General features: G+C 37.4%; 1 protein-coding gene across 40 annotated transcripts in view; it reads left to right on the forward strand.

The window, feature by feature from the left end:
* The window catches only part of MBNL1 (muscleblind like splicing regulator 1), a 203,428-nt gene that overhangs the window by 150,316 nt on the left and 31,737 nt on the right, over nt 1-21,375 (forward strand). For 23 of the 40 annotated variants that reach the window (XR_004349576.1, XM_032629644.1, XM_032629648.1 and 20 more), the window contains one exon: nt 12,162-12,332. Coding sequence is in view for 38 of the 40 variants with exons in the window: in XM_032629644.1 (XP_032485535.1) it covers nt 12,162-12,332 (171 nt within the window). In the remaining 2 variants the exon portion in view is untranslated. Of the gene's footprint in view, nt 1-12,161; nt 12,333-13,413; nt 13,525-21,375 lie in introns of all 40 variants that reach the window. The other 17 variants (XR_004349575.1, XM_032629638.1, XM_032629621.1 and 14 more) reach the window with 1 other exon arrangement.

Genomic DNA, 21,375 nt, shown 5'->3' on the forward strand with positions numbered 1-21,375 from the left:
GAAGCAGTAGTGTTTAATGGCTGGACTTGAGGCAGAATCTGTGAGGTCAGGAAGCTAGTGACTGTGTGTCTTCAGTTAGGGAATCTCAGAGGTTTACAGAGGACTTGGAATGAAAAATTGGGGAAAAGGAAGGGTCTTTGTTATTTGGCAAAGTCAGTGATGTCTCTAAAAGATTGGAGAGCAGTGTAATTTAATAATTTCTATATAAAACTGATAGCCAAAATTTTGGACATCTGTTATAGTTTAGAAAACTGTTTAAGCACCAGTCATATGCATACTATACACTATCCAATCTAGTGGGTTTTGATGGGAGATTTACAAGGGAAATATTGAAGTGGGACCTTGAAAACATTGCATAATATTATACTTAAAGGTTTATCATAACCAATAATAAATGTTATTTTAGAGATGTGAAAACAGGGTTTACTTTCCTATATTTGTAGGCATGTGTAGGATCTAGAAGGTATAAATATAGCAAATGCTTCATGTAAATAAAAAGCAATGGTGTTATTATTCTTGAGCTGACGTCATCAAAATGTTTTACCTCTTTGATTTCCATTACTTTCTTTTCTGTTGCTGAATGAAAGACTTGCCCCTTAAAGCCTCTCTATATTGTCTAATTTTGTTTTTTATTTTTAATTATTATTTTTTTTGCAGTACGCAAGCCTCTCACTGTTGTGGCCTCTCCCGTTGCGGAGCACAGGCTCCGGACGCGCAGGCTTAGCGGCCATGGCTCACGGGCCCAGCCGCTCCGCGGCATGTGGGATCTTCCCGGACCGGGGCATGAACCCGGGCAGGCAGACTCTCAACCACTGTGCCACCAGGAAGCCCTATTTTTAATATATATAATGTATTCTCTTTTTCTGTATAAAATCACCTTTTCTTTACTTGTGATCTATCTAAATCACAGAGGCCAGGTCAGTGGAATCCATAGATAGTCCAAGAACCTCTTGACTCACTAGGGCTCTTGTTGAAATGGATAATGTGAAGCAGAAATTTAACTTTATGGTGTTCAATTATTTTCTTTTCTGCTGTTGATCCTATAGTACCGGTCCTGCTGAGGGGGAAAAAAAAAGAATGACAGAGAAACTGGAAGTTATAAGAGAATCTAATTTTTTTCATTACACTTTGGAAATACTACGTGGATTAATCTTCTCCAAAATTAGTTGCTTATATTGTGAAACATCTTTTGCTTTGCAGAACTCAAGGGGGTTGAAGCATCCGTTTGGTTCTGACCTATTCTGGATAAAGTCTTCTGTGTTTGGTGTGAGCAGTGATTAGAAAAGCACGCACATGTAACGATGATCAAGTGATGGTGTAATGGTTACCATTACCTCTAGTGTAATGGCGAAGAGTTCCAACTTCGTAGTTGGGCTGTCTGGGTTCAGTTATGTGTACTTGGGTGAGGACCCCTTTCCTTCTCCTTTGGAGAGGTATTTAAAGATGGAGAGCTTTTGCTTTATCAATGCACTAAGAGCTAGAATAGTTCTATAAAGAACTGCTTAAACAAGTCTTCCAAGAGATTGTTAAGGAAAAAATTATGTACTTTTGACTTAAGAAGTTTACCTCCTTTTTACCTTCAGGAAAGCCCTAGAAATATAATACAGACAGTCATGCTGTAATCCACCTAATAATGGTATGATGATGAATTGGGTGCTATCTGTAAAACATTTTGTATTTCTCAATTGAAAGGCATGCGCTACAAATAGAGCTCTAAATTTTATTATGTAAATGTTAGGGCTTTTAATTATTAGCCAAGATTGAAGACTGTCTGATTTGGATACCATGAAACTTCAGAAGTGTTTCTGCTCCAAACAGTTTAGAAGTCTGACACGTACTGTACCGAAAAAATAATGAAGCAATTTTAAAAAATAATAGAAACATAGTGATCTGGCATTTCCAATTTTATGATGCTATAAAAAAGCAGCCAACAAATGTTGGACTGTTTAATGATACTGGCACCTACCAAATGTCACTGGGCTTTTCACAAGGTCATGGAGGCTCTGGTTTGGCTTAGGGATGCTGGCCAGACCCATCTTTGGCGCCTAGGAAGACTGGAATAGTGGCAGACCATAGGTGCCAGCTAAACCCTTTATAGCACTTCATAGATGGCTACACACTTTTGTGGGATTCTGTGGCATAGAGGAGGCCAGGAGTAGAAGGAAAAAGTGAGACCGTTTCTTCTTACAGCATCCCATCAAAAGCAACTCTAAATATAAGATCCCTGTGGGCCCTCTCTGAGGAGGCTAAGATTTCTTCAGATGAGTATCAGCTAAAATTGTGTGCTGATATAACTGTTGCTGTCACAGTTGTATGTATATCTGATCTCTCACAGACAAAAGCTGCTGGAGAAAGGAGTGGTATTTTTGTAACAAGAATGTGTGTGTGATTTGTTGCCTTTTTCCCTTTCTCCACCTCCTCGGCAGCAGCTAACCCGACTCTCATGCATTACGTAATACTTATCTAGACGTATAGAGTTTCAGTTATGCCATTTTCAAGATGATTAATGGGAGTTGTGCAATTAAAGCTCCTAAGTTCTCTGGGAAAAAAGTCATAGTATCCCGATGTTTGAGTTAGAGTGCGTTGATATTGCGTCAGCATTGAGGATATTTTGGAGTCTTGTAAATGTCACTGTTGGTCTTCGTGTCCAAGAATCATCGTCATCAAACTTAGGAATGTTCTATAAAATAGTGCCTAGAACATTTGAATACTGCAGAGGCCTCTTTAAATAGCTAGAAAAGTCTAACCAAGAATCGCTTCCCTAAAATCAGATTAGACTTGGATGTGAAAAAGTTTAATGCCCATGAAACAGTGTCTGTTACATTCTTTTATATCCTTTCAGGCCATGGTAAAATTACAAATTTAAACTCAATAGATTGTGTGTATGGATGTGTATGTGTGTTAGTACTTTTCTTTCTTTTCCTGGCAGTCTCAGTAGTTGTTAAGCCACAGTTTATATATAAAGATGAACTTTTTATGGGGTCAGGAAAAGGAAAAATATCAAAATTTGCATTATATTGCATTTCATTTGAAAGCACTTCAGATAGGTAGTAAAATAAAATAAAGAAATAGGGAATATTTCAGTGAAAATACATTTATAAATTTCTGCTTCTTTTTTCTCTTACTGATAGGAGAAAATTCTCTCAGGTCTTATGTTGACCTGAGTTCCAAGCATTTGTCCTTACGTTGATTGGATGAAGAAATAGCAATTTACACCTAGAAAGTTAAGCTTTAAATATTGATTCATGTTGCTATATTTACTTCATGTTAAGTTTAGGAGACTAGAGATTAACTGCCCAGCAAAATAAGAGGAGAAATGACTCCTTTCTCCATTGTTCTATGGGGATGCTAAACATTTGTTCCTGGTGTTACCTGAAAGTCCAATGAGGAAATTAAAACAAATTGTGTTTGTTTTAAAGAATATTTTGTAGCCTTTTTAGATGGTAAAGCTCTGAAATAAGTACAAGGGTGCACTTATAATCTGGCTTAAAGAGTCATAATATTTGAGAACAAAAAATGAATAGGGACTTCCCTGGTGGTCCGGTTGTCAAGAACCCACCTTCCAATGCAGGGAACGTGGGTTCAACCTCAGGTTGGGGAACTAAGATCCCACATGCCACAGGGCAACTAAGCCCGCATGCTGCAGCTAGAGAGCCTGCCTGCCACAACAAAGACCCAACGTAGCCAAATGAAAACAAACAAACAAAAAATGTAGCTCAAATTAAAAAAAAAAATTCCTGTTAATATGTCAATACTATCTATTTACTATGTAGTATACCATACTATCTAAAAATAGTAAATAGATAGTTTTGACATATTAACAATGTGTATGCTGCCGTTGACCCTTGAACAACATGGGTTTGAACTGTGTGGGCCCACTTATATGCAGATTTTTTTTCAATAAATACTGCAACAATGCCACACTCTCTGAGGTTGCTTGAACTACAGATGTTGAACCTCCCATAACAAGGGCCAACCATATGATTATACTTGGATTTTCAACTGTGTGAGGGTTGGTGTCCCTAACAACCAACCCCCCATCCCGGCCCACTGCATTGTTCAAGTGTCATCTCATTTTTGATATACTATAGAATACTATTTGTAAGACAAAACAAAACAAACAATAACATCAAACCAGTGAAGTCCCCCTGGAGACTTTTTAAGAAAAAAAATGAAGATACCTGTTTTCACTGCTTTAAGAATTTCGACTAAATGATAGTACAGCGTTCCTTTAGGTTTTTTTTTTTTTTTTTTTTTGCGGTACGCGGGCCTCTCACTGTTGTGGCCTCTCCCGTTGCGGAGCACAGGCTCCGGACGCGCAGGCTCAGCGGCCATGGCTCACGGGCCCAGCCGCTCCGCGGCATGTGGGATCCTCCTGGACTGGGGCACGAACCCGCGTCCGCTGCATCGGTAGGCAGACTCTCAACCACTGTGCCACCAGGGAAGCCCTCTTTTTAGATTTTATTCTATAGGTTCCTAAAAGTCCTCATGTGTTTTCTCAAATAAAGGATAAAATAAAAATTTTAGTCATATATCTTAAGTTTCTTAAATTTTCAACAAAAGCAAAGTCTGAGTTTGTAGTACATACGCTGATCTTAGAAATAGGTATACAGTTGGGGTGAACATACATGGTGTGTATATGCATAATTACATACGTACACGTGTATCCATTTACATATGACTAAAAACTACACTATGCAATGGGTCCCCCAGAATTCCATTTGGCAGTCAGAAATCTTTATTTTTCTGGGTTCTCTGGCTACTTAATTTATCTTTCTCAATAGCTTCTTTTTCAAAGGGGGGGTACATGTCTAACTTTTAGTTTTCCTGAAAAGGCTTTCTGTAGGGAAATCAAGAAAATGTTGCTTGCCCTTAAAAAAGTCAGTTTCTTCAGTATTCTAGTTAACAAGTGAATGGAGCTATTGATATGATTTTGGAATTTAATTATTTAGTCTTTGATATACCACAGTCTTTGTTTTTATTTTAAATAAAATAATTTTATTTAAAACCAAAACAAACAGCTACTGAACTTCACATATTCATACTTTGAAAGTTTTTGGAAGCTGCAGCTATTAGAATTTTGCAAAATTGGAAGGAATAACTGGTCAACCACCCACTCCTTTAGAGCCAGGTTTTATAGTACAAATCCCTTATCTTATGTTTGAGGAAATTCCCAGAATAAAGGATCCTACCATTTAAATGTAAGAATGAAAATATTTAAAGCTACTTACAAAAAACTTCAGGTTAGCAGGTTTTAAATTATGTGTGCCCCTTTTACTGACTGTTTGTATCCCCATAAAATTTGTATGTTGAAGTCCTGTCTTCAGTGTGGCTATATTTGGAGATGGGGCCTCTAAGGAAGTAATGAAGGTTAAAGTAGTTAAGGTTAGGGTCCTGAATGTGGGGTCTGATCTGACAGAATTGGTGTCTTTATAAGAGGCACCAGCAAGTGAGCGAGCTCTCTGCGTCCATGCGCCAGGGAAAGGCTATGTGAGGAAATAAAAAGGTGATTGTCTGCAAGCCAAGAAGAGAGCTCTTACTGGAAACCAAATTGTCCAGAACCTTATTCTTGGACTTCTAACTCCCAGAACCGTGAGAAAATACGTTTATGTTGTTGAAACCACCCCGTCTATGGCATTTTGTTACGGCAGCCTGAGCAGACTAATACGGCCTTCATTAAAGTCCATTAGGTATAAAGCAGTGGAAAACTCTCAGCTGGAGATGGTTTTGCCTGCCCCTGACCCCCAGGGATGTTTTGGCAATATCAAGAAATAATTTTGACCGTCATAACGGACTGCAGGAGTGCTGTCTGCATCTAGCAGGCCAGGCCTGCTGCTAAACATCCTCCAATGCCAAGAACGGCCCCACGACAAAGACTAGGCCACCGAAATGGCAATGGCAAGGTAGCCACCCAAGTGTCAATAGTGCTGAGGTTGAGAAACCTTGAACTTCTTTTTAGGATGTGTGTGTTCTTTAAGCTGACAAGGAGCTTCCCTGGTGGCGCAGTGGTTAAGAATCACCCCGCCGGTACAGGGGACGCGGGTTCGATCCCTGGTCCGGGAAGATCCCACATGCCGCGGAGCAACTAAGCCCGTGCACCACAACTACTGAGCCCGTGCGCCACAACTACTGAGCCCACGTGCCTAGAGCCCGAGCTCCACAACAAGAGAAGTCACCGCAATGAGAAGCCTGCGCACCACAACAAAGAGTAGCCCCTGCTCGCCGCAACTAGAGAAAGCCCGCGTGCAGCAACGAAGACCCAAAGCATCCAAAAAATAAATAAAATGTTTAAAATAAATAAGTATAATAAAAAAATTTTAAGCTGACACAAGTCCCTTATGGAAACAAGTGAATCATAAGGAAATATATACATTTAAGAGCTACAATATCCTGTGTGTTAGATGCAATTCATTTGTTTTCAATATTTGCAAAAGCCAATAAGCTGTAATTCCTAGAGCTAATTAAACTTATATTCATTCCCTAAATGAAAACAAAACATTTGAGCATATATGCATGTGTGTGCATATTTGTGTGTGTATAAAATATAATTTTTTCTTAATCACCTTTTAAATTGCCGTACATTTCCTACCACTAGATACTTATACTTTTCAAAAAAATATTATATATGTAAATTTACTCGCCCCTGCCTTAGAATTGATCATTTGAAAGCATGGCAGAACCATAAGAAAACATCATTTTGGAAAAGCGTGAAACTATTTCTTGACTGCAAAGGGTTTCTTTCCCCCTTTGGCAAAATTTTTCTGAGATAGTTGTATCATCTTAGCGGGAAAAAAACCCCCAAAACCAACCAAACCAGTAGCAATTTTCAATAGGAAGCTCCCAGCTTCCTTTGCCAGAGCTTCTGGCCAATATCTGAGCAGTGAATATCTTCAGAAAGTGCTTCAGAACATTTGCATATATCAGCTGTTCCAAAGGAAATATTGGTTTTAACAATTGAAATAAATGGTTGCAGTTTGAACAGTCTACCAGAAAACCAGTACTTCCAATGAAAGTTGGAAAAGACATATGCGTATTAGCTGGTACCCCTATAATTTTTTTATTGCCCTTTTCTTTTCAGAGTCTACGCAAATGTGACTCAGTAATTTTCATCCTACCACATAGTTACCATTAGCAACTTAATAAGGTGACTTTTTACATTCTGACCTCATAGGTCACTATATTCCTTTTATTTTAGGTGGAAGAAGTGTAATTAAAAATGGGAAACTAGTGTTTCCAGTTTTCAGATATAATGTTGATTTTTTTTTGTCTTACTAAGTTTGACCAACTTCTAAGTAAGATGTTTTATTTTTGATTGCTAGCTAGTTCTTAAATAAATATTAGAAATAGCAGAGAAATAGTTTCTTATGTCTCTAAATTGCCATCTCTAGTTTCATTCAGTTTTTATCTTTATTCTACAATTTATACTTCACTATATACATCACATACATATCATTTTTAGATATATATTATATATGCTTGTACTATGTGTGTAATCACTTTAAAGTACACTTAATTACACTATAATATTTAAAAATTAATCAGGCATTTATTTTGAGGCTCAACTAATCTAAATGTACATCATCCCTTGTTAGAATCACATGCTTTGTACCAATTTCAAAGGCTAATGAGAAAATCCTTCAGTTCACAGTTTAACAGTTTGTAACCTCAGAAATTGAGGAGTTGATGACTTAATCTCTCATTAGCCTCAAATGGTCTACAAGGGGACATTTTTTACTTTTTCTGGACAGGTTACTTATATTTAAAGATGGTAGAAAAATTATTAGAGAAAAATGGACTCATTCTGGATCAATATTTTATTGAACTTCCTCCGTTTCCTTAAAATATACAGTATATGCATTACAATGATGTCTTTGGAATCTGTGTTGTGTTAACTTATAAAAGGCCTCCTTGAATGGAGTCTCAGATATTTATGGTATAGGCAGTATAGTGTGGCCTGCTAGTCAGCTGGCCAGCTCACTGAAAATAAGATTCAGGTGCAATCAACAGAAGTAAACCGCAGAAGCATAACATTGTGAGAAATGTATTAGAATGGCATTTTCCCTTCGTGGATGTTGCAAATAGAAAATGATGATTAAGGGGAAAGCTTATGTTATTGATGGTTGACATGTACTGTCACTGAGTTTTGCTACTTGTATTATTTTTAGTACCTTTAACAGATAGGGTGCTAGGTTAAGCAACTGCTGCTTGTTATTAGTTTGAGAACTTACGGAAAGAGAGAGAAATTATTAATATTTACTGCCAGGCTGTTATACCAGGAGCCATGTATGAGGCTGGCCCACTATCTCTCTCAATCCTCATACATCACCAGTGAGGTCAATGGTATTGTTAACTATTTACAGGAAAGCTGTGGCCACTCTGAGAAGTTAACTAACTTCCATAAGGTCACACGGCAAGTGAGTAACAAAGCTGTTGTTTGAACCAAGCTATGTTTGGTCAGATGTACAATTATATGGCAATAAGGGGAACTGCATGTAGCAATCAAAACTGAATAGAAACTTCCTCATGTTTTTGCATTAATCCTAGCAACCCAGTTTATTGTATCTTGGGGTGAAATCTCTGATGATGTAGAGTAGTAGCTCCTATACAAAAATCTGCATATGTGAGTACAAGATACTGATTGAATTTCTGTTTTTAGATTTTTTAGACTGTATTGTCACTGTATAGATTTTAAAATACCAAGTACATTGAATCCCTACACAAATCTTCCTCCCTAGTGAAACTTGCAGGCCTCATGTTACTTTTTCTCCTTTTATCGTGGCAGGCTTTATTTATTCTGTGTTCAAATTTCTGGCCTCTGAATAAAACCATCATTAGGTTAGTACAACTCAGAGTCAAAATTTGGTATTAGATCTAGTTTTTATTCTGTTATCTTCATTGTCTCCAGAATGGATCTACAGTAGAATTCATCTTTAAGCATTTAGTAAGAAGTGTTCATTCATTCATTCTGCAAATGCTTATTGAGGTACAGTGCTGGGAACTCAAGAGATGGATGAATGTGGAGAGGTACCAATGTCGTATTTACCTGAACTCTCTAGAAGGGCTGTTACTGGTGGTTTTCCTCAGAGCTTAGGCAATTCTCTGGAAGAGGATGTTTATTCTAACTTGCTTTTGACCTTTTTATTTGTCAAACCACAATTTTTCAGCAGCATAGTAAGCATTAAACACGTTTTGACCTTCCTAAGAAGCTAAGTTTATCTAATAGGAATTGCGGAGGCTACTCAGTTATTTTTTCCATACGTGTCGATGAAAAATTCACGTGGCTTTGCATAATTGTGTTTTGTAGTGTTTTCTGCTATATCAGAATAACCTGGAATACCGTTAAAATGTAGATCCCTGGACCCCAGACCTATTGCCACAGACTCTGTGGAGGAGGCTTGGTAGTCTGTGTACTTTGCCACAAAATGTCCTCAGTTAATGATTCTTAGGAACATAGCTTTTTGAAAGTGAGGCTGCAATCCAGTCAGATCAAGCTAAGCATGGAAAGGTGGCCTATGTAGGAAGTGTAGTAGAATGGCATTTTTCCTGAGTAGATGTAGTAAAGACAAAACGAAAACCAAAGGTCCGAGTTTCTATTAAAAGTTTTGAGATGCGGGGATACAGAATATATGGTGGTTTGCACGTGTTTTCTCTCCTTCGTTATTTCCATCCAGGCTGTATTCCTAGGTAGGAGAGCCCTGGTGGTTTATGTTCAAGGGAGGCACTAGAATGAAGTGCCAGGAAGACCAGTGTTAGTGTTGACAAAGCAGGGTTCAGGGCCCAGGGCTGTCTCTGTGTTATTTATGGAACTCTAGAAACTGATCTGAGTCAATTGACAGTAACTGAATCTTCAGAGTGGATATAACCCTACTTATCTGCACTTAAATAAATCCAATCTTAGTAAGAAATGTGATGTGGAGATACTGAGAAGCGGAATTTCTCTTAGAGACAAGTTGTTCTTTGTACTGAAAAAGCAGGTTTTCTTTAAAAGACCCCAACTGGATATCCCTGAAATCAGACCATGTGTCATCCATGAGTTATTTATGTTGGCCAGTCATTCCCTGTGGTTTATCTTGTGACTCGATGTGTTGTTTTTTTTTTTTTTTTTTTTTTTAATTTTTATTTATTTATTTATTTATATTTGGCTGTGTTGTGTCTTCGTTTCTGTGTGAGGGCTTTCTCCAGTTGCGGCAAGTGGGGGCCACTCTTCATCGCGGTGCGCGGGCCTCTCACTATTGTGGACACTCTTGTTGCATAGCACAGGCTCCAGACACGCAGGCTCAGTAGTTGTGGCTCATGGGCTCAGTTGCTCCGTGGCATGTGGGATCTTCCCAGACCAGGGCTCAAACCCATGTCCCCTGCATCGGCAGGCAGACTCTCAACCACTGCGCCACCAGGGAAGCCCGATGTGTTGTTTTTATGAAAGTTGTTTTGCATCCAGATGCTTTTACGCTAATATACTCACGATCTCAACAGATGTCAAGCACGATGATTTCAGATGGAATAGGTCATAGATATGTAAATGTTACTTTACTTGTGAATTTATCAATAGCCATAACTAATAAATATTATAAAAGTTACCTTCATGCCAATATTTTGTTTTTCTCTTATTGTGTATACAATTTAAAATGCTCTGGGAGCGGTGGTAATAGCAGCTTCTGACCTTCCCCTGCTCCTTGGAGAGCGCCATGCGGTACCGAGGGTGTGACATAGACATTATCTTCTTTAATCTTAAAAATAAACTTATTCTTTTGTAGGTTATATAGCAGTTTTGAAATGAATGAAAACCCTGAGGCTTAAAGAAGTTAGTTTTTTATGCAATTCATGCAGCTGTTGAGTGAGAGAGCTAGGCCTCTACCCCAGGTCCTGAGACCTGTAAGGTCCTTGCTATTGACCACTGTTCTCTACTGCCTCCTGACTTAAAATATTATTAGTAAAGCTTTATTACATAAAGCTTGTTAAAATAAAAGGCAGTATCCTGTGATATAAACTTATGAACTTATTCCTAAACAGCTTAATCAAAACGAGCCAGAAATAAATCATTCAAGTTAGAATTGTGACAGATTTTCTCACAAATATAAACATCAGTTTTCTGAGTCAATTTACAGTACAAGGTCAAATTATGGTAAATAGATTTTTCTTAGAAAAATCAAAGAAAGCTCAAGAAGGTGGTTGATGGCTTCAATTAAATCTTTCTTTTACCCTCACAAACAGCTGTAATTAGATTTATTGGTGAAAGAAGTTGTCAGGGTGGTAATTCATGAGATAAGTTACTATCAATATGACTTGACAATACTATATTGAAATAATATGGGTCAATCCCTGACAATATTGCATAATACAGACTTTAATATATATATTTTGATGAGAAGACTCATCCCAAAAGAAAGGTATATTCACATTTCTTGTTTTATAGTAACTTATTTTTTTCCTCCATTTTATACTCTAAGTTTTTGGGAGGATAAATATGTCTGTTTCTATTGTTTTATTATTCTTGGGTGATGTAGACTAGATTTACCACTGGAAGGTTAAAGGCTACATTTTTCACCAATATTTCACTATACTTACTAATCTCTATACACAGTGAGGAATGTGTGGAAATCTTCTTTTCATCTGTACATTTCTTAATATATTGGCTTATAACGCTTAGTAGTAATTTTAATGTTACTTCTTGTGAGATACATGTAAAGGTGTTTTACTGAAGATAACCGTGTGCCTTGAGTCCTCTAATTTCATTCCCTTACGACTCAGTACAAGTAAAAATAAATGGTAAAACTTCATCATTCTTTTGGGTTCATTAAAGTTAACCAGAAGATGTTATGGAAGGAGCCTAACATTTTATTTGATAGTTCTGTGTTTTAATATTCCCCTGGCAGTTTGTAGATTTTTAAACTTGGAACTAGAAATATTAGTGCTAATATTAAAATACAGGAGCTTCTTTAAGCTTGAAACTTTTTTCACATGTCTTAATATCTCATTTTGATAATACACTAGAGTGAATTCATTATTTACTCGAAATGTATAATAAAGTGATTTGGACTCTTTTCAGTGTGTGAAAGACCCACGGTAGATTCAAGTGACGGGTTTGCATCATTATGATTTTCTTAAGATTTGTGGATTTTATTATTTTTTTAAGGTGATTATTTTCTGCTTTTGTTTCTTAGGGTCGTTGCTCCAGGGAGAACTGCAAATATCTTCACCCACCCCCCCACTTAAAAACGCAATTGGAGATAAATGGGCGCAATAACTTGATTCAGCAGAAGAACATGGCCATGTTGGCCCAGCAAATGCAACTAGCCAACGCCATGATGCCCGGTGCCCCATTGCAACCCGTGGTAAGCGTGTTCTCAGTTCTCGTTCCTGAGGTTTGTCATTCTGAGTGCTCACTTTCAGTGTTAAAGTGGTGATAGATCAACTGAACATAGGTAACAGTGTCAGTTACCTAGCATTTTCTAGCCAAACTAGCAGTCAAACCCTGGAAACAATTTTCACACCGTAAAGTTACGCATCTTCTGGCTAAATCATGTGGAAATTTACATTACAGCATGTTTGTCCCTCAAAACTCCCTTCAAATTAAATCCTGTGACTTGCAGACGTTAAATGGTCTTTTTTTAAGTGGTCGTTAAACTCAGCAGTATAGTCAAGGTGCATTTTCAGGCTACCTTTAGCAGTAATAGTCATTTTAAAAATTGGTGTATATCATCTTTAATTTTGAGAAAATGTTTCCCTTTCCTCTCTCATTAAAGAGAATCTATACAGTTCTCTTTCTTGAAAAGGAGCCTTTGTTATTCTTTTAAACTTAAATTGAAACTAGTTTATAGTTACAAATGCTAGGAAAATTCTGACAGTGACAAATCTGTATCATGGACCTCGAAGTCTCATCAAAGGAGACCTAATCAGGAGAGGCAGAAACTCTGTATAGAAAGAGCTTAGAAACTCTGTATAGAAAGAGTATAGAAAGAGCTTTTAAGAAAAGAGCAAAATTTTATAAACTGTAGGTGGTCATATGGATTTAATGTTTACTGAGCAGTGTATGTACGTAACCTTTGATTCTGAGCATATTTATTTATTTGTTTATTTGTTTGGATTTGGGAGGAGGGTGTATGTGACAAATGACTTTAATAACCTTTACTCACATTTATCCACAAAAATGTGAGAGATTAATATCGTAACTAATTTTAGGTTACAAAAGATGTTCTGATGTTAATTGTGATATAGTAATTCTGTATTTAAATGCATGTTGAAATTTGCAATGATCGGAATATTCCTGTCACTGACTTATATGCAATATTATGGGGTCATGGAAACGTGAAGACCCACATTTTTCTGATAGCTAACTGTAGCATGTATGCTAACTAATTTTTTTCCTGATACATTTTAACCCCTGAACTCAATGTAATTATTATTCTCTCTTAGAACTTAATGAACCAATCATTCCAAAAAAGAGGGGGGGATTGCATTTCGAGGTGGGAGGGATCTCCAAATCCAATCGGCAGTGATACCAATTATCAATACTATACAGTTGAGGTGAGAGAATATTATAATTCTGTCTGTTTTAACTTGATATATTTTTTCCATTATTGGGGACTCAGTTAAAAATATGATATCTTAAATTTATTTCTGTGACACCTGTTAATTTCACATGTCTGTGTTGGGATAGCATGAAGATTTCCATTTGGTTTTAAAAAAAAGTTTAATCATTGTCTCTAGCGTAAAATATAGGACAAGAGTTCTCTTTTACACTCGACTCTCACATATGGTTTCAAAGATCTGATAAATCCTTGGGGTGGCTACTGCGATAGTCAATATAATATCTCTCCTTGATGTGAGACACTTTGTTCCACTTAAACATTTAGAGCGTGCTGACCGGCAGGCTCTACCCTCTGGGTGACTGGGAGAACCTCTGAGATCAGCAAGTGTGGTTCCCAGATGGCAGAGAACAGGTCATGACAGTGAGTTCCTCACTGTGAAGTCTTGGCCCATCTCCTGAGTTAGTCCTTGAGTTTTACTCTCAAGGCCATTTCAGGGTCATCGTATGTGTAATCCTGGGACAAACTCTAAACACCATTTATGCTCATGTGTTTGAAATGGTATAACAAATATGTGTTGTTTAAAAAAAAATCAACAAGTCACAGATTTCTGAAACCATCAGAAAAATTACCTCATTTTCTGGTGTTATTGTTGGAAAATTCTCTGCTTAGATGGAGCATTTATTTTTATTAGTTGTGAGCCCATTCAGGCTTTATGTTAATTTTCCCTGATATGACTAGATTTGAATGTGGAATTACCCTTCTGCTAGAGGCTTCCTGAGATCATAGTCTAAAAGTAGACTCCATTCAGAGTGACGTTTTTGTACTGAGTATAGAAGTCATTTTAATTATTCAATTTTAAAGCATTTAGGGTTTTAATGACTGTAGAAAAGGCTTTAATCCAGGAAATTTGCCTTCAAAACCCCACCTGAGACTTTTTGATCCTTTTTGTAGTCAGCCCTGTTTTGATGAGGATAATGATATGGAAATGTATATTCATATCAGAATATAAATTCAGAAATAAACAAGATGGTCATAACCAGCTGTTTACTGGAACTTTAGTGCTGGGCCTACAGAGAGGGATTATAACACAGCCAGGTGACTAATATGGAAAAGGGTTGCCACTCAGAAGAGGATGGCCACTAGAATAGATGGTGGTGGTTGAAGACGTGGTATAAACTTGGATCCAACCCAGGTAGTAGTGATAGCAAAGGAGATAATGCTGTGAGCAGATTCATAACCTCAGCAGTATCAGGAATATCTGAGCAGTGACTGGACTTTTAGTCAAGTAAGTAAAGCATCTTAGTTCTCTAGGGCCAGCCAGTTTGGCCCCCAGACCATAACTGGAGGAAACAGGAAGAGGGGAAGAGGCTAGCGAGGTCTAATCAAATTCAGAAGCATCTAGCATTATGCCTGGCATGTGGCAGAGATTTAAAAAATTGCTTGATAAGTGAAAGAAAGAACGAAGGAAAGAGTTTCCCGAACATGAGAAGAACAGGCAGAGGTTCAGGGTAGTTTACCCGAGCCAGAGTCCAAAGGAATTATAACTGGAACCAGAGCACAAGCCCAATTATAGAGACTGCAGCATCGAATGGGGAGTACAGGTGGATACCTATTAGTAGACTGTTAGCAGAGGCAGCCAGGGACTTGATGAGGGTACTGTTGGGACTAGGAAATAGCTATCATGCCACCCAGTTTGGGTTCTCATCTTCTCATAAATTTTGAGAGACCGGGTCTATAAATTTAAGATCTCCAGAATATAACACTGGACTGGTCTGCGAAATGCAGGGATTTATAGGCGAGTTTCTTGTTTTCATGGACTTGATTATGTTGTAATGAAATGTACCAAGCCAGGAATCTGAAAAAGAACATAACATTTGGGGGGTAATTACAGTACTCTGAGGGCATTGAAGGCACTCAGCACATTTTATATCATAAATCCTCACAACCGTACTATAAAAGTAGGGAATATTATCCAGCTTTAGAGATGAAGACTCAGAGGTTCAGAGATTAACTAGTTTCCCCAAGTTACATAGCTAGTGAGTTAGCAGGGCCAGGATTTTCACGCAGGCCGTTCAGGTTCTGGCGTCCATGCTGTAGAAACACTAAATGGAGACGTGCCACCAACCAACTCTGGGTCTTTGGTGGATTCATTTAAAATCCCTGACCTTTTTCAGCATATAGTGAAAACTTTAAGATATATTATTTGAAAGGTCCTACCAATCTTATAATTATTCCAATTTCATAAGATAAGAAAATAAGTAGTTGAAAATAAATAATTGAATTTATATGTCTACTTCCTGAAATTTAGCATAGTAAATTATCAAGTAATTGGTGTTAGTTCTATTATCATTTCTAAACCACTAATAAAAATGCAAAAGAGCATTTTATCCTTTATTGTATGTTCTGTGAAGATAAATAGAGGACCTATAGTATTTAATTATCCAAGTTAAAAAAATAAAATTTCTGGATTTTTTTTCTAGGTAGTACTTAAAAAAATACTATTATTTTGCCATACACTATCTGATGCAAAGGTAATCTAACAAGAAATTACTAAATAATCAACGATACACTGCACCTAGGGGCTCACAACTTAGAGGCATCTGGTGTATTTCTTTGGTCCATCCCAGAAAGATGTTTTTCAGAAACCCTGTTGATTCCAGGTTCTCGGCGTTGCCCTTGAAGAGGTCTGCGTAAGCAGTGTTTTGAAGAGTGTATCTGAGCTCTGGAGGTCCCCTAGCAGTGCCCTCCCATGCCTTTCCCTGTGAGCCCAAAGGTTGGCCTTGGCCATCCATAATTTCCCAAGGCACCTGCCCTGAAGGTACACACACTAGCTACTTCGAGGTACAAAACTCATGTCGAATTCCCTATGCATTTCATGAACTTGAAGTAGGCTAGGGATAGAGAAATTCAAAGTTACTGGATTTAGCTAAAGTCTTAGGAGCTCCTTTGCTGCTCCTGTCGCCTTGCCTTTGCTGTCACTTCATATCCAAGCGTTTTTTGGGCAGTTGGTTCCTGAAAGCTTTGAAGTCATCATTTGTCACACTTCCAGGAACACCTAGAATTCTTAAATTGTTTTTTAGTGCTTTACATTCCAGTTTATCCAACTAGTGGTTGAGATAAGGCTGCTTTATCCCCAAGTGTTTCTGGTAAAAATGTTTCCAGGTCCGTCACTCTGAATCTTATTTCATCCATCCTGCCCATCTTACTGCCTATTTCTGTCAAGGAGCCTCTACTTCCTCAAGCAGCGTGAGAATGGGCCCTGAATCTTAGGCACCAGGCCATATTTGTTGATACCTTTCTTCTTGGAGGGCTAGAAGTGAGTCTTCTTTATTTAAATGTTTATTACTTCATTAAAAGTCACTTGAAGTATATTGTGAAATTAAGAATAAAGTAAGTGGTCATTTGATTTGCCCAGTCAGCGAGTCAGTCTAGAAGCAGAGTTTAAAATGGTATTTCTCATTTTATTCCAATCACGGGCTACCTTCTTAGAAGAAAAGACACTGTAATGTAAATTTGTTGATAATTCCCGTTAGCTTTTGGCTCTATGTTTATATTCAAAATAGTTGTTTACAGAGACTGTTTATAGCTCTTGTACAGGGCTGTGCTTACCCAGAAACATGGTTTTATATACCTTGATTTTGTGCTGTAAATTTTTTTAAAAAGCTTAATTTTTCCCTGTTTACACGTTTGACCATCAAAAACACACCACCCCCCGCCACACACACACACAGTGGTAAAATCTAGAAAACTCTGACTTAAAATTTGTGTTCTGTAAATCCCAGCACATACTGAGTATATATTATTTGTTTTATATACTCCCTCTGTTTTATTAAAAATGGCAAACATTATACGCAGAACAAACACTGTTTCACACAGTGTTTGAAAATAAATTAGAATCCCTATGATATTTGCAAGATTACAGCGTGGTAACAGTTTGTTAATGAAACTTAGTTCAATATGAAAAAAGGGACAATCAAAAATAAAATAAATTAAATTTTAAATAAGCATACTAAAGAAATGAATGATTAAAATTTGAGATTCAGAGGAAATAACACTAAATCTTTTTTAATGTTCAAATACGTATACTAGAAAACATTTAATATATTTGCTAGTTAGTTTCTGTGGCAGAGAAAAACAGCAAATCCGTAAATATATTTGTTAAGCAAATGTTTGTAGAGGACCTGTATAGATGCCAAGTGCAGGATGTGCAAAATGGACAAAGCACAGTGCCTGAGACTGCACTCTGAGAGCCCAAGTAGAAGAGATGGTTAAGTAAACACACCTGGTGATCAATGCTGAACTCCAGCGACGAAGAATTACGTAGGAACAGAGGGTAGGAAAAGCCCCTTCATAGTTGGAGGTGTGCGTGGATCAGGGCAAACTTCGAGAAAGAGTCGTGATTCTTGAAGCCTAATTAGGAATTAAGCAGTTGGGCTGGACAGGAGCAACCTTCACCGTGGAGGGAAAACCATGTTCAAAAGCAGGGAGCCACAGGAGGCACATATATACTTAGAGACCTCACATAGAACCTGAAAACTGGACCTATTTCTGTATTTAAATAGTAGAAGACCACATAGTATATGGAATCGGATTTCCCCAGGAGCCTTAAAAACTACTGCTGCCTAGAGATTCTGATGAGTAGAGAGTGCCAGGGAGTTCTGGGCTTCAAGTCGTCCAGGTGATTCTGCTGGACAGCCAGCACTGAGAACCACTGGTTTTAGAACCACCTGGAATTAAACACACCGATGTCTAAATCCTAGGTCTTCCATGCACTCATTTGTGACCATGGGCACATAATCTCTGTGAGCCCTTTCCCTTATCTGCAAAATGAAACTAATAATATCCACCTGACAAGGCTGTAATTTATTCACACTTTCATTCATTCATTGACTCACTCACTTATTCAGTGTATATTTATTGAGGGCCTACTGTGTGCCAGGCATCATTCTCGGTTCTGGGAATTTAGTAGTGAACTAAACATGTATCCCCTCCTCCTTGTAACAAAAGCAGTGGAGTTTTTGCTTTCGTTTGCTCCAAGGAGTTTATACTCTACTATTATGAGGATTAAATATAATAACATAGGTAAAGCACTTAGCACAATGCCTGGCACGCAATAAATAGAATTATTGTAATAATCATGTTGGCACACAGTTAACGAGGGTCATAATGTGAAATTGAATAACATTTTCATTCATAATAAAGCCTGATTACCTTAATGGAATCAAATGTCTCATTTAAAACAAACAAGTGGTTAGCCCATAAATGCACCAGCATTAGTGAGATTGCAATTTGTTTTTCTCTGCTTAGGATGTTCACTGGCAAAAAGGCAATCATAAACCAACCTTCCTTATGCCTTCTGGGAACAAAGATATCTGTAAATCATTATTACAAGGATATAGTCAGTATCAAATACACCAATTACATAGTTATATGTTATGCTGTGGTTACTTCGGAGAAAATAGGATACTGCTTGACAATACCATTGTATTAATATCCGTCTTTGTGATTCTGCTGAATCCTCTTTCGGATGGCATTTGGAATAGAGAATTGGCAGTACCACAGTTCAAGTCCTTCACTAATCTGATTAGAGCACTCTGATGGGGCCGGCAATGACCTACCTCCAGCAAGGTGCTCTTTGAAAAAGGGATATAACAAATTTACAGAAATTCAAAAGAAATGAAGGAATGCTGCACTTCCGTGGGTTTTTTTTGGCAGCTGCTGGAATCCAGTTTCAAAGTACAGAGCTATTATTATCGATTGTCTGCCTGTTTAGCAAATAACTCTTTATCTGGAGAGGGAGCAGTTTGAGATAGTGTTTGTTGAATAGTTTGTGTTTTAGAAGCTGCTACAGATTTTACTTGGGGACAGTGCCCTAAAGTTCTTCAGATTTGAATTTGTTCTGCTGAATTGTCAGAAAATTAATTCATGTGACGACTCTGTAGAAACAATCTACTGGAAAAATTGTTTCCAGTTAATAAGATGAGTATTTTTATCTCATAAAAGTATTCTTTTATCTGTAATATGCAACTGCTACACTATATGCGTTGCAGATTATAAATTTATTTTATTCGGTGATATTTAGCAAAGCTGAATTTTACTGGCCACTGATCTTGTTTTCTTAAAATAAAAATGCTTTTCTTCCCTCCATCAGTTTGTCAGTTGGACCTCTGCTTCTAAATAATTATAGTAGATTGTGCAAAGTGACATAAACATCTCAGTAACTTTATGAAGTATACATTTAAAATGCCCTCTCTGGAAATACATATTAATTCATAGCAAGAATTAACATTGACCAGCTCTGTTCTCCATATTCTAAACTAGTCTTTTAGTCTTCTGTGCTAAATTTCTTATAATTCTTAAATATCTAAGAGAAAAATTAGAATGTTTTTCTGGCTGAAATTTCACATATTGTGTCCGACAGCGTGTAACAGTGTAAGTTTAACCTGAATATTTCTGAATAGAGATCCAAGTTCAGCATGTGTTTACTATACAGGGCAACTCTTGTGTTGCTGCTGCCTTGGCAGCCAGTAGTCAGTGAAGCAGTATCAGATCAGCTGCTGTTTGAATAAGTAACTGTTGATAGATGGAGATTGCTCTGGGCCCCAGTTTCTGACAGGTTATTGATTGTTAATATCTGGAACCCCCAGTAGTTTTCCTGTTGTCCGTGGGTAGCTGCCTTGGGCAGGGATGGAACTGGGGACCGGAAGTATTACTTCAGGCAACTTCATCAAGAGCCATCAACCAGGCAGGGCAACTAACCATGGCATTCAAACCAACACATTAGGAACAATAATTATTTTAATTTGAAAATATCGATGGAATCCATGGTATATTATGTATTAAATACTCTGTATTACATGGTCTTCTTAGTAAGACTGGATATGCTAGCTGCAAATATTTTGTCCTAAAACAATTTGTGAAGTCACGAGAAGGCTGTATCCTTTAGGATAGGAATTTTCAACCCCAGCACTATTGACATTTGGGGCTGGATAAGTCTTTGTTACGAGGGACTGTTCTGTGTTACAGGACACTTAGCAGCCTCTACCCATTAGATGCAGCTGGCACCCCCAGCTGTGACAACCAAAAATGTCCCCTGATATTGCAAAATGTCCCCTGCGAGACAAAATCACCCATAATTGAGAACCACTGCCCTAAGAAAAGAGGTATACTTGAAATCTGTTTTACTCTTCTAAATACAGGATGAGTCAGGGCCAAATTAGATAAAGGATATATTTTATTTTTTTAAAGATATTTCTTCTGAGCTATAAGAATTACTTTTGTAACATATACATCTTGATTGCATAAAACCTTACACCAAAACTCTCTTGAATACTAAATAAACTCTGGGGTCATCTAACTTCTTATTCCTGTCAGAGGGAAGAATTATCTACATTCTCATGTCCCTTTCTTCCTAAAAGAAATTTCTGTGATTCTATTCCTTACTACAGGGTAAAGTTAACAGATTGTTTAAAATTACCTTAATGAACAGGATCCATTTTGTCCATTTGTTTTTGTGTTTTGGAAACAAACATTATTATTACACACAGCATTAAACATCAAGAATGAAAACTCCATTGAATTAGGAAGTTGAAAATTTACCACCAATAAGGTGGAAAATTGTGCTAGGTTATCTTTTGAAAACTGGAAAAGCACATTGTTAAAATAGATTTCGGGTAAATTATTTAATTTTACTCAAAAACACGTATTTCCTGATATGCAAATTTTCATATCAACAAATAGAAACTACTGTCATATATTCATGAAAGCATTTCTGGCAAAAAAAATCTATCTTGTAGCATTTTATTCAATGCTACTATATGTATTTCCTTGAACAATCATAATGCAT

This window comes from Phocoena sinus, chromosome 4, assembly GCF_008692025.1.
Source record: "Phocoena sinus isolate mPhoSin1 chromosome 4, mPhoSin1.pri, whole genome shotgun sequence".
In the NCBI taxonomy this organism is placed as follows: domain Eukaryota; kingdom Metazoa; phylum Chordata; class Mammalia; order Artiodactyla; family Phocoenidae; genus Phocoena; species Phocoena sinus.